Source organism: Kogia breviceps, chromosome 12, assembly GCF_026419965.1.
Source record: "Kogia breviceps isolate mKogBre1 chromosome 12, mKogBre1 haplotype 1, whole genome shotgun sequence".
Taxonomy (NCBI): Eukaryota; Metazoa; Chordata; class Mammalia; order Artiodactyla; family Physeteridae; genus Kogia; species Kogia breviceps.
In genome coordinates, this window is record NC_081321.1 from 72,218,590 (window position 1) to 72,237,311 (window position 18,722).

Below are 18,722 nucleotides of genomic sequence, written 5' to 3' on the forward strand. Positions count from 1 at the left end.
AAATCATGTTGCTTTCTATCCCTTTAACCTACATTTCTCATAAGACTCATTTTAAATCTAAAAATACATAATTTTTTTAACCCATTCATTGTTCTCTTACAATAGAATATAACCTTCATTAGAGTGGGTAACTTTCTCTCACTTTCTTATCTCCATTTCCTAGAATGGTTCCTGGTATACAGTAAGTGTTCAGTGTATATTTGTTGAGGAAATGATTAGGTGAATGAATGTAATATAATTTAAATTCTAATTGAAAACATACTGAAACTTGCTCAGGACCTCTCTCTGTCCTCTTTTCCCCTATGATATTTTGTATGCCACATTACATTATTCCACTCCTGATACCACAGTTTTGTCATCATCTTTGTATTCTCCATTCTATCTAAGGTGTTTGTCCTATGCAAAGATTTTCAATTTGTAATTATTTAATCACCTTAAATTCTGGTTTATTCATGTCCCATACCCTTTTCACAAGCATCATTCATCTTAGGCCCATTGCACTTGATTTTTCATTACTTTAGGTTTCTGCTCAAATGTCATCAGTAGTGCCACTCATCTTCCCCCCTCTGTTTTATTTCCCTTCACTTTCTGTTTTTCTCTATAATACTTAGGTCACCATTTGACAAAACATATTTATTTATTGTTATCTCTCTTCCCTACAAATGCAGTAAATACTTAAAATAACTATTTAAATACATGATTATTGAAGGTGTGTATCTTTACACATGTAAAGTCAGCTTGGAAACCTATATTTTGAAATTGCAATAGATTTTGCTGATTGAAATTGATTCTACACTTATACATGTATTTTTTTTTTTCAGTGTCAACTTATTTAGCAGGGGTACTTGTTTTGGACAAAATCACACATGGTAACTTTAGCCACAGAGACCTGATTATAAAAATCAAAATGTATATGTTCATAAAGTAATTTAGTCAGCAAAGAACTGAAGTGACTGGTTTCAGCAAAACGTTTGCCTTTATTAGAACTATTAGTTGCTTAGATTGAATCCAGCATCTTGGAAGGCAGCTGTTTGATTTCTCTTCCTTGGAGTGAAAATACAAATTAGTGAGAAACTCTGAATTTAGTATCAGAAGAACCAAGTTAAAGTCATGGTCTCCTTACTATTCATGACTCTTTTTAAACCTCCAAAATTCTTTCCTCATCTTAAAAATGAGTACGATTGCACCTGCCCTCATATCCCATAAGGTGATTGAAATGCAATGAAATATGCCAAACTGGTTATATAAACTGTTTAATATACCTATTTTCAAGGCCATTGTTTCCCACTAGTTTTTAATCTATGCATACCCATTCAGGCATACCATTCTGTATCATCTGTATCATTCATTTGTCAAGCTTATTCCCTCCTCTATTCCTTTATTCATACATACCCCTTTCCCAGTTCTTTGATGTCTTGTGTATCCTTCAAGGTCCAACTTGTTTTGTAAATAATCATCTACTAATTTCTTTGCTCTGTGAATTTCTTGGTGACTTTAGCAGGATAGTTCAACCCTTGATATAATCTGTTACATTAATATTGATGGTTTAGGCCTAATTAGAATATGAGATACTTTTTTGAGGAAGGAACACTATTATATCAATATTTAGGATTTCCAATAGTGTTCTCAATTTTTTTTTAGTTGTTTTTCCTTTCGGTAATGTTAGTCTATAGAGTTTTTTAAAATTGAAAATGATTTCAAAAACAGATGTTTCTGGGCTTCCCTGGTGGCACAGTGGTTGAGAGTCTGCCTGGCGATGCAGGGGACGCGGGTTCGTGCCCCGGTCCGGGAGGATCCCACATGCCACGGAGGGGCTGGGCCCGTGAGCCATGGCCGCTGAGCCTGCGCGTCCGGAGCCTGTGCTCCGCAACGGGAGAGGCCACAACAGTGAGAGGCCCGCGTACCGCAAAAAAAACCAAAAAACAAAAATCAGATGTTTCTATATGAAACCCAGGGACAAAAATGTATTAGATTCATGAATTCTGTTCTTATTTATACCTGGATTTAAGTCAGTTATTTGACTTTACTTTGATTAATGTCCTTAATAAAAACTGAGGTCACACAATCAAAGTACCATATATTTCTTAAATTGGAAAAGAATTAGAAATCGTATTTTCCAATAAGAAAACTAAAGCTCAGAAAAGTTGCCCAGAATCACAAAGCAAGTTAGTAGTAGATCCAGATTTACTCTCACAATTCATGGTTCTTTAATCAAATTACTACTAAGTAGTAGACATTTACTTAAAATTGATGAAGTAGGTTTTCCACTTAAATAGAACTTGTGAATATTCTGTTACAAAATTTTTAAAGAATAGTATTGATTTAAATGCTTATTGCTAACATGTTTTAGTTTTTATAGTCTTTTTTTAGTAAGAATGGTACTGTAGTTTGCCCAGTAGTTTTCACTTTCAAGTTTTTTTTAATTACTCACAGATATAATAAAGTATATAGGTACCTGTATGATAATTTCAGGTATTTATCTTCATTTCAAATTGATAGTTCATTAATTATCACACTCAACCATTTAAGTTTCTCTTCTCCAGATTGGCCGCTCTACCTTTGTTTTTAAATGTTAGCATTTGCTTAGATAGTTTTCCTGTCCACAAAAATTTTTTAGTTCAAATTATATATCTTGATTTTTTTAATATATAAAGCAAAAATTATAGCATTTAAATATGTTTTAAAATATAAAGTATGTCAGTGGAAAATAACAAATGTGAATATAGAATCACAAAGTTTTTCAGTAATGTCTAATAGTTGTCTAACTTAAAATATCCTTTTATGATATTATAAAATTGTTTTGTGTGTTTTTATATTTTTCTGTTCTTAAATTGCAGTGTGGACTCCTATCGCGTTGACAGTGTTTTTAGTGGCTGTTGCAACACTGTGTAAAGAGCAGGGAATAACAGTTGTGGGAATTTGCTGTGTGTATGAAGTATTTATTGCCCAGGGGGTAAGGAGAAATCTAAATTTCCTTGTTGCTATCTTTTATCCTATTTGAATCAGATTATAATAAACTTATTTTCTAAATGTATTATTATATAAATTGGTCTGTTTACCAATTATGATTACTAAAAATTTGCAAGAAACAAGCACATTTTGCCTTCATACCCACTGAAAATTACTTAACATTTTATATTACACCTTCAGTTTTTTAAGAACAGCTTTTTAAGTTTCAATAATGAAACCATTAAGCAACAGTAATACTGTACAGTATAATTAATTATTAGATAAGATTATTGGGCTCAGTTTTATTCATTATCAGCTCCACCATTTGCTCCATGTTGGTTTTATAATTTTGGTCAGTTTTTATTTAATTTTGCATTTAGAAAGTATGATAATTGTTGAAAAATTACAGTAAAGTGCTATTTGTTACTTAAACATTTTTTTCCTTTTCTAGTATACTTTGCCATTATTATGTACTACTGCTGGACAGTTTCTTCGCGGAAAGGGTAGTATTCCATTTTCCATGCTGCAGACACTAATAAAACTCATTGTTTTGATGTTCAGTACACTATTACTTGTTGTGATTAGAGTCCAGGTTATTCAATCCCAACTTCCAGTATTCACCAGGTATGATATTCTGGTTCTTTTGTTTTCTTCCATCTTTTTTTTTTTTTTAACTTTGCATTTTAAGTGATTGTAAATGTTCCAGAAAGTCTTTGATTTACATTGAGGTTTTTTAACAGCTTTATTGAGGTATAATTAATACTTTTTTAAAACCTGCATATATATAAAATGTACAAATTAATAGGTTTTGACATACGTGTACACTCATGAAGACATCACAGTCAAGATAATGACCCCCCTAAAACTGGTTAAGGCGTCTGTATCCTTAGTGAGTTTTGTCTACTTGTTTTATTAATTATTGAGAGAAGGATGTTGAAATCACTGACTATAGCTGTAGATTTGTCTATTTTGCCTTGCAGTTCTATCAGTTTTTGCTTCATGTACTTTAAAGCTCTATTATAAAGTGTATCAGTGTTTAGGATTGTGATGTCCACTTGATGAATTGATCCCTTTATCATTATTAAATGAGCTTCATCTCCAGTAGTAGTCTTTACTAAGACATTCATTTTGCCTTATATTAATGTAATCACTCCAGCTATCTTTTGTTAGTGTTACATGGTTTATCTTTTACTTTTAAAATCTATCTATAGCTTTATTATTTAAAGTAGATTTCTTGTAGGCTGCATATAGTTGGGTCTTCCTTTTTCGTTTGGTCAGATTATGTCTTTTAAATGGGGTTCAACTGTTGATATTTTGTTGTAAATCTACCATCTTGCTAATCGTTTTCTCTCTGTCTTGTCTGTTCTTTGTTCCCTTTTTTTCTCTCTCTCTTCTTTTGAATTGAGTATATTGTAATACTACGTTCTTAGCTCCTTGTTGGCTTATTAGCTGTATATCTTTGCTGTGTATTTTTAGTGATTGCTTTAGGGTTTTTTGGTTATGTCCTTTGCTTAGCACAGTTTATCTGAAAGGCATATTATAATTGCAAGTATATATAGTATAAATGTCAGCATATGTAGTGCAAATATATATACAATAAATAAGTTTTTATATAAATATATACTTATTATAAATAAGAACTTAGCCTTTGTGCTATTTGCATACATTCTTATTGAGTATACATTGTAAATCTGACAATACATTATTAACTTTTGCTTTCAACAATTATCTTTGGAAGAGATTTAAATTTAAAAATTATTTTACCCTGTAGAGTTACCATTTCTAGTGTTCTTCATTTCTTTGTTAGATCAAGATTTTCATCTGGCACCATTTTTCCTTGTGACTGAAGGACTTCCTTTGACACTTCTTGACATGTAGGACTGCTGGTGATGAATTCTTTAAGCTTTTGTATATTAAAAAATCTTTATTTTACCTTCTTTTTTTTTTTTTTTTTTTTTTTTTGTGGTACGCGGGCCTCTCACTGTTGTGGCCTCTCCCGTTGCGGGGCACAGGCTCCGGACGCTCAGGCTCAGCGGCCATGGCTCACGGGCCCAGCCGCTCCGCGGCACGTGGGATCTTCCCAGACCGGGGCACGAACCCGCGTCCCCTGCATCGGCAGGCGGACTCTCAACCACTGCGCCACCAGGGAAGCCCTTTACCTTCATTTTTGAAAAATATTTCCCGAATGTAGAATTCTACATTGACTATTTTTCATTCACTAATATAAAAATGTTGCTCTGTATTCTCTGGCTTGTGTTATTTTAAATGGGAAATCTTATCCTTATCTTTATGCTTCTGTATGTAGTATCTTTTTTTTTCTATGCCTGCTTTTAATAGTTTATCATTGTTTCTCTTCTTATATATATTTTTTAATTGAGACATAATTGACATATAGCATTGTATTAATTTTAGGTGTACAATATAATGGTTTTATACACACACAGAGAGAGATAAATGATTACCAGAATAAGTAGTTAACATCCATCATCACACATAATTACAAAAATTCTTTTTCCTTTTGATGAGAACTTCGGAGATCTACTTTCTTAGCAGCTTTCAAATACACAATACAGTCTTGTTAACTACAGTCGTCATGCTGTACATTACATCCCCAGGACTTATTTATCTTATAACTGGAAGTTTGGGTGAAGATGGACAAAAGGTACAAACTTTCAGTTAATGTTTCTTTTATCTTTTTGTTTCTTGTGCTTAGGTTAATTGAGCTTTTTAGAATCTGTAGGTCTTACTTTATATAAATTTTGGAAATTACTTTTTTTTTTTTTTTTTTTTTTTTTTTGCGGTACGCGGGCCTCTCACTGTTGTGGCTTCTCCCTTTGCGGAGCACAGGCTCCGGATGCGCAGGCTCAGCGGCCATGGCTCACGGGCCCAGCCGCTCCACGGCATGTGGGATCTTCCCGGACCGGGGCACAAACCCGTGTCCCCTGCATCGGCAGGCGGATTCTCAACCACTGCGCCACCAGGGAAGCCCTGGAAATTACTTCTTGAAATATTTTTTACTTTGCTCTCCACTCTTCTTCTAGGACTCCAATTACATGTATTTTAGGCTTCTTGAAGTCATACTGATGCTCTGTTTATTCCCCTTCCATCCAAAGCTATTTTCCCCATTTTCATTTTGTATAGTTTCTTTTGTTGTATCTTCAAGTTTACTAATCTTTTTTCTGCATAGCCTAATCTGCCCTTAATTTTTTCTAGTTATTTTTCATCTCAGACATTGTTTTCGTCTCTTTTTGAGTTCTTCTGGGGCCTTTTTTGTACATTCCATGTTTCTACATGTTCTAGTACATTAATGTCTTTATCTACTAATTTTACCATTTGTGTCATTTGTTGGTCAATTTAGATTGAATACTTTTTCTCCTCATGAATTGTATTTTTCTACTTCTTCACATGCCTGGTAGTTTTTAAATAGGTGCCATATGTGAACTTTACCTTAATGTATTCCTATATTGTAGACTATTGTTCTGGGATGCATGTAAGTTATTTGAAAAATGTTTCATCTTCAAGTCTTGCTTTTAAGCTTTGTTTTGGGAGACCACAGTAGCATTTAGGACGGGACTAATTTTGCTTCCTTGCTGACACAAGACCCTTCTGACCACTCTACCGATAGACTTTGAATTATGAGGATTTCCACTCTGGCTGCTGAGGAACTGTTCCCAGTTGTATTTGATATTTGCGAATATTTATCTAATCTTTTCAGAAGGTATTTTCCTAACTGTATTAGTTTTCTTAGACATGCTTTAACAAATTACCAGAAACAGAGTGGCTTAAAACAGCAGGAATTTATTCTCTCACAGTGCTGGAGGCCAGAGTCCAAAATCAAGGTGTCAGGCTGGAGGCCAGAGTCTAAAAACAAGGTGTCAGGCATAGTTGGTTCCTTCTGAAGGCCCTGGGAAAGAATCTGTTCTGTGCCTCTTTCCTAGCTTCTGGTATTGACATTCCTTGGCATGTTGCTGCATCACTGTAATCTGCTCCATCTTTACCTGGCCTTCTTCCATGTTTGTTTCTCTGTATTTTTTCTTCTTTGTATAAGGACCTCAGTCATTGAATAGTGGGCCCACCCTCATCCAGTATGACCTCAACTTAACTGTAATTACATTGGCAAAGACCCTACTTCCAAATAAAGTCACATTCTGAGGTTTTTGATAGACATGAACTTTGGGGAGACATGAATCAACCCACCACACTGTCCCTAGGTATTTCCCCACATATGTGTGCTGATCAGTTCTCATTAGTACTGGAAACTGGAGAGAGATCCTCTACAGATTTGAGTTCTCTCTCAGCAGCTTTCTTCTCTCTGGTATTCTGCCCACTAATTCTAACCCCCTGGCCTTCTAGGGCTCCCAGCTCTATCTTCTCAACTCAGGGGTCCAAGTGGATTCCACTCAGGTTCTCTCTTGCTGCACAGACTAAAAACTCTATCGAGGTACTAATCTCTCCAGGTAGGGCTCCCCTCATGTGTTCTTTTTCCTATCAGGCATTGTCCTTCTTTGCCTGATACTCAGTATATTAAAAGAAGTTTTATATATATTGTCTATTTTTTAGTTGTTTAAGGCTAGAAGCAAAAGTTTTACTGAATTTTAACAGTCTTCATATCATTTTTTCCCTGCTCTAAGATTAGCATTATTCCATTTCACCTTACTTATCTAAAGTTTAAGAGGAAACTTAGACTAGTTCCCTATTCAGTTTTAAGTGACTGACATTACATGCAAGAATTTTTTTAAACAAAGGCCCAAAATATTGTTCATGTTGCTATCCATGATAGTTCATTTCTGGCCCTGGTTAGGATAAATTTTATTCAGATAATATCTTTTATGCCCAACACATTCTTTGTGATTTTCACATAATTATCCTTTTTTTTTCCTCTCTCTTTCCTTTTTTTTTTTAACTGAGGTATAATTGATTTACAATGTGTTAGTTTCTGGTGTACAGCAAAGTAATTCAGTTTTACATAAATACATTGTTTTTTAGATTTTTTTCCATTATAGGTTATTACAAGATATTGAATATAGTTCCCTATGCTATACAGTAGGACCTTGTTTATCTGTTTTATCAATATATATAGTAGTGTGTATCTGTTAAACCCAGGCTCCTAATTTATCCCTTTCCCACCTTTTCCCCTTTGGTAACCATAAATTTGTTTTCTATGCCTGTGAGTCTGTTTCTGTTTTATAAATAAGTTCATTTGTATCATTATTTTAGATTCCACATACAAGTGATACCATGTGATACTTGTCTTTCTCTGCCTGACTTCACTAAGTATGATAATCTCAAGGTCTATCCATGTTGTTGCAAATAGCATTATTTCATTGTTTTTTTTAATGGCTGAGTAGTATTCCATTGTGTAATAATTATCCTTCTTAACAGCATTTTTTTTCTTTAAAAAATAATTACTTTTTAACTTCCAGAATTTCTACTTCTGAGTCTAGCTAGCCATGCTAAACTAAACAGCTCATTTAAGCATGATAGTATGGGAAATAAATTGAATTATAGATTGATATTTTATATTTCCTTCTTTACTCCTTAGTTTCAGTGTTTTTGTTCTGTTTATCATTCTTTTTAGAGAATGAATCAACTGTTTTCTGTCTCTAGTTCTACAATATGAAAATGTGGTTTACAGGTGTGAATGTATTTGTTTTGTCTGTGTGTGTGTGGATGACTGTATGGGGTATGTTATATATAAATATGTATTTTCCAAATATAAGCATTTAAAAATGTGTGTGTTTATGTATTTGTGTGTGTTATATAAATTTTATTCTCTTACCCTGTGAGGTTGATTGTAATATGATTTGACTTGCTTTGACATGTACTCTTGACTGCAGTTCAATTATTAAGTCACCTATCCTAGATAAACTGTTAATTTTTTAAAATGAATTCTGAAAGTGGATTAGAGGGGAAAAGCTTTGTATTCAGTTCTGTTGGTTATTTTGAGAATTCAAGTCCTGACTTTCAAACCTTCATATTTTTCATATATGTATATATTCAAATATGAAAGTTTAGAAAATATTATTTGTTCAAAAACTGTACTTTTTCTCAACCATTTGATATTTTTAAGAAGACCAAGTCAAATAAGTAGTAGAGGTTGATTTTTCATTGGCTTATTCATTTTAAAATGAGAAATTGGGTTTTTAAAGGACTATATGTTAATATAGCCAAGCAATTTAGAACATAGCCTAAAGAAATAAAAATCTGAAATGATTCATTTAAATATACTTTTTAAAAAAATGATTTGACTTAATTTGCAGAAAATAGACTAAATTAATGAAATGTACATTTAATGTATCATGGCCTATATAAACTAGGATATAAGCTTATATTAAGTAGAACACAAATAAAATGTTACATAGGGCTGCACAGTTACTCCTCTGTACTGGGAATTTGGTTTTTAGCTTTCTAGAAGTCTAAGCAAAGAGGAAAAGCCCATAGGTAATATAGTTTTGTCTGTTCGTGACAAAAGAAAAACAGTAATTCTTTCTAGGAAGCATAAGTTTTATTAGCATTTAGTGGTGAAAGAAACGTCTCATGGAGGAAAACATTGGTTAGTGTTCTCAGAAGCATTCATAAACACATGCAACAATGAATCTTATAAAACTTTTCTTATGACTTTTCATCAGAAGGTCATAATTTAATGAAAGCACTTCTGCAGAATGTCATAATATTATAGAATGCATGTCTGAATCATAATAATAAACTAAAAATAGATAACCTGCCTGCCCTTCAAACAGTTCTTTATAAATATCACTGCTCTCAACTAGGCATTTCAAAAAGGTTAGACAGTTTGAACTCTGGCAAGAATCTGAAATATCCATAAAAAATATTTGTCTTCGGTTTAACAAGATTACATGTAGATTATTGCTTTTATTATTATTCCGTACTTTATTTATATCTGTTACATATTAACTTTGTGTTTAAAAAATGTTTTAGTTTAAATAACTTTTTTTTTCATTCTTTATACAGGTTTGATAACCCAGCTGCTGTAAGCCCAACTCCTACAAGGCAGCTAACTTTTAACTACCTCCTTCCTGTGAATGCTTGGCTTTTGTTAAATCCTTCAGAGCTCTGCTGCGATTGGACCATGGGAACAATACCACTTATAGAGTCATTTCTAGATATTCGAAATCTTGCCACATTTATTTTTTTTTGCTTTTTGGGGGCTTTGGGAGTATTCGGCCTCAGATACCCTGGTAATTCCTCCAAGACTGTTCTAATGGTAAGAAAGTTTCTTAAATTTTTAGGTAATATTATATTCAGTTTATTAATTAAGAATGTCTTTAATTCATCAAAAGCATCTATAAAGAACTACTGTCTTTCTTTGTTCATGTCATCCTAATTTATGAACTTATTTTAGGTTGTCCCAGAACTATATATCAGAATTTGACTAATGCTGCACATTCAGCATATGAAACAAAGAGTGATTATGAATTTCCATAATTTGATGGGAACTCTGAAATCATGAAGCATTCTTTTTAGCATCATTTTTAAAAATATATTTCTTACCTTTACCCAACTAGATTATACACTCTTTAAAGAAATTAGTCATATTATATACTTCTTTGTTTTCTTGGCACAGAGAAGAGTGTCAGGTAAGATAAGCAACTAGAAATACATAGCTCTTTATTTTTCATTATCAAGACTTACATTACTCCCTGAGGTATTTCTTACTGTGTTCAGAGAACTCTGATTAAAGTCTTTTCTTGTTTTTCTGAGATCTGTTTCTTTGTAATTTTCTTAACTCTGCCCTCACATCTTACTCATAATAATTCTGTTGCCTCTTACTTTAAATTATGGAAGAAAATAATAATCTTTAACTTTTCTTGAGCATTTACTATATGCCAAAAAGTGGTTTTAATACTTTGCAAATATATTATTTCTGGCTGCAGCCACTAGATTCATTTATTCATTCAATAAAAATTTTTTATTTTCAACCTGTGTACCAGGTAGCATTTTAGGCACTGAGTATATGATAATAAAAGGAAATACAGGGTCCCCATTTCTAGAGAACTTGCATTCTAGAGAGATTTGAAAGAATATAGGACTTGAAAAAATCATATTTACTATTATTTTTGGACCTGTTGAGTTTGAGGTACCTAGGAAACAATATGATAGAGATTTCGAATAGCACTTTGTGCCTGGAGTTCAGTGGCGAAGACTGAGCTACACGTAAAAATTTGATTGATTACCATAGAGAAACTTGATAATTGCCATAGAGATAGTAATTGAAACCAGGATGTGGAGAAGAAGGCCTATGGAAAAGCTATAGAGCAGCGTTTCTCACCTGAGATTTTGTCATTTTTCTTAGAGATGGTAGCTAGCTGGCACCATTCTAGGTGTACAGAAGTTAATTCATACACATATAATGCATGCCTTAGAGTATTTGGTCTTAATTTTCCCTCAGTAAATAGTTGAAGGGGCTTTATAGAATGAAAGAGAAGAAGCCTATATCTAGGTCTTGAAAAACTTCCACATTACATTACCATATAAAGGAAAATGAACCTAAATGGGAGGTACACCAAATGTACAGAAAGGTAGGAAAGTGTTTCAAGAAAGACAGAATGGTTAACACTAACAGCTGCTGTCAGGTAGAGAAGTGAGATCAGTTGGATTTGACCTCTTTTAGGTATATTAGTTACTTAAATGAAATTTATTTCTGTGGAGTGATTTGATTAGGAAGTGAGGAAGTGAAGATTGCTAGTGTAGGTAACCTGTAGGGGTGATTTAACTTTGAATATTTCAAAGGATGAGACAAGCTTGAATTTCCTAGCTTAGGAAAGACAGCCAGTCAGGCAGAGGCTTCAAGTATAATAAACTGCTGATCTTCTGTAGGACTTGGGGGAAGTACAGAGATCTGGAATTGATGGACCTTCAGAGGCTGGAGTAGGTTGATGGTGGGGTAAGACTATTGCTTGGTTGGCATGTAGAATCACTTTCATTGGATCACTCAGTTGGCTGTCTCTTTTTGACACAAAGAGATATCACTAATGGGTTGGCTTACAAAAATATTCATTGAGTTGAAATGTTGATATCACTAATGGGTTGGGTAATAAAAACATATTCATTGAGTTGAAATGTTGATTAAGTGAGGTTACAAGCAATTAATTGTTACCATGTCTCCAATTCCTAAGAGTGTGGGAACTTGTTTTATACTTAAGGGGCATAATGAATTGGGTAAGATAACTTAAAGATGTGTTGTCAGAAGAGAAGATTTTTAAGGTTGGAGAGGCAAGAACATTTTTAACATAGGTTGGAAGTTCATAAGAAAGTGATTAAGTAAATGGAAGAAGAGATGATTGATAGTGAGATTAGAGATATAGAGCTCAGGTTTGGCCTGAGATAGATGGAGACACCGCTTATGGTGACAGGAAGGATGGACATGAACATGAATGTGGATGTTGGTAGGTTTAGTAGTGGAGAATTGAAGGAATTCTTGTTTTATCGCTTTAGTGTTCTCTGGAAATTTGGAAGTGTGGTCACCTGCTGAAAGTGACGTGGGTCAAAATTTTGAGAAAAGTAGTCAAGATTCAAAATAGTCAAAGAGTGGGAGTGAGCCTACCAAAGAAACCTAGGAATCCTGAGCAGTCTTAAGGATCAATTTGAAGTCGATCATGAGTTTATGATGATATTAATCTGTTTTGCTTTGGGACTTTCTAGTAGTGCTTTGCTGCTCACATAAATAAAGACAAAGCATATAAGTGGTAGAATACATCCAAAGCTGGGGTTCTACTAAAAGAAAGGCAAAAAAGGAGGGGTGGGTAAATACAGAGTTTTGGCAAATAAAATAATGATTTGTGTAGTTCAAGGTGAATGAAAAATAGGATATTGCCAATGAAATAAATATTTATATTAATTACATTAATTATGCTTTATATGTATAAAAAAGGAACACTTGTGACCTTAGGTATAACTGCTTTAAGTATAGTCCTAAGCATACTTTTTTTAAACTTTTTAAAATTTGAAATATAGTTGATTTACAGTTTTGTGTTAATTTCATAGAAAACAAACTTACGGCTTCCAAAGGGAAAGGGGAGGGAAGGGTGGGACAAATTAGGAGTATAGGATTAACAGATACAAACTACTATACATAAAAATAGATAAACAACAGGAAACTATATTCAGTATCTTATAATAACCTATAATGGAAAATAATCTGAAAATACATATGCATAAAATTAAACATGCTATTTTTTAATGGTGATAATTTTCTGAAGATCTCTGAACAAGATACATAGATCAAAGGAGTATCTCTACCAGATACCATGTTAAGCACTTATTAAATAAGATGTCATGTGTATCTCAACAATATTAGTAAGTAGTTATTAATCCCTGATTTATTTATAATGAAATGAAGTCATGAGGTGATTTGAATAGTTTACCTTATATTATATAACAAGAAGTGAAACAGATTAGCCTCGAAATTCTTGGCTTATTCCACTACCATCCTTTTTTAAAAAAAATTTATTTACTTATTTGTTTTTATTTTTGGTTGTGTTGGATCTTCTTTGCTGTGTGTGGGCTTTCTCTCGTTGGCGGCGAGCAGGGGCTACTCTTTGTTGTGGTGCACAGGCTTCTCATTGTCGTGGCATCTTGTTGCAGAGCATGAGCTCTAGGCACGCGGGCTTCGGTAGTTGTGGCACATGGGCTCAGTAGTTGTGGCTTGCGGGCTCTAGAGCACAGGCTCAGTAGTTGTGTGCACGGGCTTAGTTGCTCTGCGGCATGAGGGATCTTCCCAGACCAGAGCTTAAACCGATGTCCCCTGCATTGGCAGGTGGATTCATAACCACTGTGCCACTAGGAAAGCCCCCATCCTTCCTTTTAAGGAGAGTTTACATCACTGGAAGAAGGATATTATGTTTGTTACAGTAAACTTGGTTGGCATACATTAATAGAGAGCATATTAGAACTTCTGAGTAAGTTAATCATTGAGACATTTCTTATTTAAGAACCAGTAGATTTTTTTTGAGAGATGGTTTTTCTTTTTTGTGTAGCTTACTCATCAGTCTGTGATGTATCTTTGGCTGAATTTAACACTTTTAATTTTTTCCAGTGAAATTGCCTTAGGGCATCCATGAATTAATAGGGAATATATATTTTTTAAAGGATCATGTATTTAGAAACAAATCTCTTTCACAGCTAGTTGGTTGTTTTTAATCAAGCATTTCTGGGAAGTGGAAAGTGAATTATGCACTCTTAATGTTTTACCTTTTTGATTAAAAAGAAAACACTAAAATTTCAGACATATAAATCGATATGATACTGAGCAATTCTATGGTAGTGCTTTTCTTCAGATCCAGTCTTTTGTATTATTACAAGTTATTAATTTGTGATTCATGGAGAAAGTATTTTCACTGTATTTACATTTCTACATCGATTTTTACTAGTAAAGTATAAAAAAGGCATTCCTTCCTCTCAAACTGTTAGAGGACTCTCAAACTTCTGAAACTGAAAGAACAATTTATTTGTTCCATTAGGTACTATAAAACAAATCAGGGTAATGAAATATGGAAGCACATGTCCATAGAAACAGATGTCCTAATGACAACCAACTTATTTCTTTCCATAAGTTATTTATGTGCTAGTTATTTGTGTCTTATGTTTTGTAATGGCTTTGTAATCTGGAAACCATGTGCCATCCCCTTTTCAAAATGGCAAAAAGTCTAAGCATTTTGTGATGTTTATTTCTAACACAGTGAACAGTGTTAGAATTTTAGAAATTCTTATAGAATAAAAGACTGTTGATTTAAAGGAGCCAGGTTTATTTTTATACATATACTAAGTCTCCGTTAAATGTATGTGACCCATCAGAATACTATGCAAAGTAATGCTGAAGTAATGTATAGAAGTAGTCTACTGTCTTGTCTGAAACGTACCTTACCAATTTCCAGTATTAGAGATAGTAGTAAAATAATAAAGACTGATGTTTGGCTATTTTATCAACCTACAATTTGTAGTTTTATTTTATTAAAACCTAATATATTTTTCTCTCAATTTATTTTTACCACAAGTACATAAGTTAGATTTATAAAAATTACTGTTTATTTTAGATATATTTTCAAAAAATATTTTTATTGATAATTGAATGAGCCTTAGGTATAAGTTCTAGCATTCAAGAAGACTTCATTCCACCTTGCTGACATACCTCCTCATGTTTGTTGTTGGCATCCTTAAGCGTCCTTCCTTATGTTTAAATCAGTATCCTTTATAGTATTATTAAAAATGGTCCATCAGTACATTATCCAAATTAAATGATAAAATATTTGGATTTGACTGTTTATGTGCATATATTTTTAAATATAATAAAATGTCTTTTTTTTCTTTGTAGGCACTTTGTTTAATGGTATTACCGTTTATTCCTGCATCAAACCTTTTTTTCCCAGTTGGATTTGTTGTTGCTGAGAGAGTATTATATGTTCCTAGCATGGGGTTCTGTATTTTGGTAGCCCATGGATGGCAGAAAATATCAAACAAAAGGTGAATTAAAATGTTAGTGCATTTAATGCTTATTAACTATAGAATTCAGTATGATACATTTAAGTATTTTAAATGTTTATTTAGTTTTTATAAGTCGTATTTTATACCTTCTTGTTTTTCACATTGACAGTCTTCTCACTGTAATTCACGTTAGGAAAGCTACGTAACCCCTACCTCATCCTATGGTCTTTCTCATATTTATATAATTTTATTTTACAGCCTGAGACATAACAAACTTTCAGTCAGACCCAAATGCAAAATAGAATATTATTGAGACTAAAGTTTCAGGTGATCATTGCTACTTCCATATGCAGTGAACTAAAATAACAGTCTTCTTCCTTAAGTGAGTTATATCGGGTTAATATATGTAAAATGCATATAGAAGGCAATCTGTAATTTCTTGCTTCATTGTAACCACCATGTCCTAATTGCCTTAAACCAATAGTTAACGAACAGAATAGTCACTATCTCCTTTTTCTTACTTTCCAGTCACCCTTCAACCCACAGAATTCTGACTTCTCTCTACGTCACTTTACTAACATGTAACAAATTGCCTCTCATAGCTAAATCCAGTCAATGCTTTTATTTAAAGTTTATTTCCCTGGCATCTATAAAAAGTGTCCTGATTCTCTTCCACATTTGTTCATTTCTGCTCAGTTTTCAGATTCTCCCTGCTGCACCTGCTCTTTAAATATTTTTTATTTCTCAGAGTTTTACTAATAGCCATTTTCCTCACATTGCATGTTCTCCCTGGATGATCTCATCCATGATTACAATTTTCAGTGCCATCTACCAAAAACCTTTTCTCTTAGCTTCTATCCATATATCCAGTTATACTCACTACCAATTTTGGAGTGCCTATCATGTACCAGCTCCAAAAATCTTTAGATTTTTCTCATTTAATCTTGACACTCCTTAACTCCATTTTGCACATTTGAAAATTGAAGCTCATACAAGTTACCTGAATTACACAAGACCACACAGCTAGTCAACAGCAGAGTCTTGATTCAGATTTACACCTGACTACTTCCAATGTCCATTCCTTCTGATCCACGCACTATTATCCTGGTTAAGTGGATCTATCAAAATGAAAGAAGTTGAACTCTGTTACTGAGAAAAAAGCACAGACTCAGAGAACATTAATACTATTAATACTAAATAAGATCATAGGGATTATTGAATTATAACCATCTTTTTAATTTTTTTTGAATTTTTGAATGTTATTTTATATTTTTATACAGCAGGTTCTTATTAGTTATCCACTTTATACATATTAGTGTGTATATGTCATTGCCAATCTCCCAATTCATCACACCCCCATCCCCCATCCCCACTCCCTGCCGTTTACCCCCTCTTGGTGTCCATACGTTTGTTCTCTACATCTGTGTCTCAGTCTCTGCCCTGCAATCCGGTTCATCTGTACCATTTTTCTAGGTTCCACATATATGCGTTAATATATGATATTTGTATTTTTCTTTCTGACTTACCTCACTCTGTATGACAGTCTCTAGATTCATCAACATCTCTACAAATGAACCAATTTCATTCCTTTTTATGGCTGAGTAATATTCCATTGTATATATGTACCACATCTTCTTTATCCATTCATCTGCCAGTGGGCATTTAGATTGCTTCCTTGACCTAGCTATTGTAAATAGTGCTGAAGTGAACATTGGGGTGCATGTGTCTTTTTTTTGTTTTGTCTTAATGCAAATTTAATATACAGTAGTTAAATTAATCATTTTTCTCATTTTTTTAACATCTTTATTGGAGTATAATTGCTTTACAGTGGTGTGTTAGTTTCTGCTTTAAAACAAAGTGAATCAGTTATACATATACATATGTTCCCATATCTCTACCCTCTTGCATCTTCCTCCCTATCCCACCCCTCTAGGTGGTCACAGGGCACCAAGCTGATCTCCCTGTGCTATGCAGCTGCTTGCCACTACCTATCTATTTTACGTTTGGTAGTGTATATATGTCCATGTCACTCTCTCACTTTGTCACAGCTTACCCTTCCCCCTCTCCATATCCTCAAGTCCATTCTCTAGTAGGTTTGTGTCTTTATTCCCGTCTTGCCCCTAGGTTCTTCCTGACCATTTTTTTTCTTAGATTCCATATATATGTGTTAGCATATGGTATTTGTTTTTCTCTTTCTGACTTACTTCACTCTGTATAACTGACTCTAGGTCCATCCACCTCACTACAAATAACTCAATTTCGTTTCTTTTTATGGCTGAGTAATATTCCATTGTATATATTTGCCACATCTTCTTTATCCATTCATCTGTTGATGGACACTTAGGTTGCTTCCATGTCCTGGCTATTGTAAATAGAGCTGCAGTGAACATTTTGGTACATGTCTCTTGTTGAATTTTGGTTTTCTCAGGCTATATGCCCAGTAGTGGGATTGCTGGGCCGTATGGTAGTTCTATTTTTAGTTTTTTAAGGAACCTCCATACTGTTCTCCATAGTGGCTGTATCAATTTACCTTCCCACCGACAGTGCAGGAGGGTTCCCTTTTCTCCACACCCTCTCCAGCATTTCTTGTTTGTAGATTTTCTGATGATGCCCATTCTAACTGGTGTGAGGTGATACCTCATTGTAGTTTTGATTTGCCTTTCTCTCACAGTTTGTGATGTTGAGCAGCTTTTCATGTGCTTCTTCACCATCTGTACGTCTTCTTTGGAGAAATGTGTGTTTAGGTCTTCTGCCCATTTTTGGATTGGGTTGTTTGTTTCTTTAATATTGAGCTGCATGAGCTGTTTATATATTTTAGAGATTAATCTTTTGTCTGTTAATTCGTTTGCAAATATTTTCTCCCATTCTGAGGGTTGTCTTTTTGTCTTGTTTATGGTTTCGTTTGCTGTGCAAAAGCTTTAAAGTTCACTAGGTCCCATTTGTTTATTTTTGTTTTTATTGCTATTACTCTAGGAGGTGGATCAAAAAAGATCTTGCTTGATTTATGTCAGAGAGTTTTCTTCCTATGTTTTCCTCTAAGAGTTTTATAGTGTCCGGTCTTACATTTAGGTCTCTAATCCATTTTTACTTTATTTTTGTGTATGGTGTTAGGGAGTGTTCTAATTTCACTCTTTTACATGTAGCTGTCCAGTTTTCCCAGCACCACTTATTGAAGAGGCTGTCTTTTCTCCATTGTATATTCTTACATCCTTTGTCATAAATTAGTTGACCCTAGGTGCGTGGGTTTATCTCTGGGCTTTCTATCCTGTTCCATTTATCTATATTGCTGTTTTTGTGCCAGCATCATATTGTCTTGATTACTGTAGCTGTGT

The 18,722-nt window shown here is 33.8% G+C and overlaps 1 protein-coding gene across 2 annotated transcripts in view; it reads left to right on the forward strand.

The window, feature by feature from the left end:
• Window positions 1-18,722, forward strand: part of TMTC3 (transmembrane O-mannosyltransferase targeting cadherins 3) — a 58,470-nt gene that overhangs the window by 15,938 nt on the left and 23,810 nt on the right. For both annotated transcript variants that reach the window (XM_059080098.2, XM_059080097.2), the window contains 4 exons: window positions 2,838-2,953; window positions 3,401-3,573; window positions 9,922-10,174; window positions 15,281-15,429. In XM_059080098.2, the coding sequence (XP_058936081.1) occupies window positions 2,838-2,953; window positions 3,401-3,573; window positions 9,922-10,174; window positions 15,281-15,429 (691 nt within the window). The remainder of the gene's footprint in view (window positions 1-2,837; window positions 2,954-3,400; window positions 3,574-9,921; window positions 10,175-15,280; window positions 15,430-18,722) is intronic.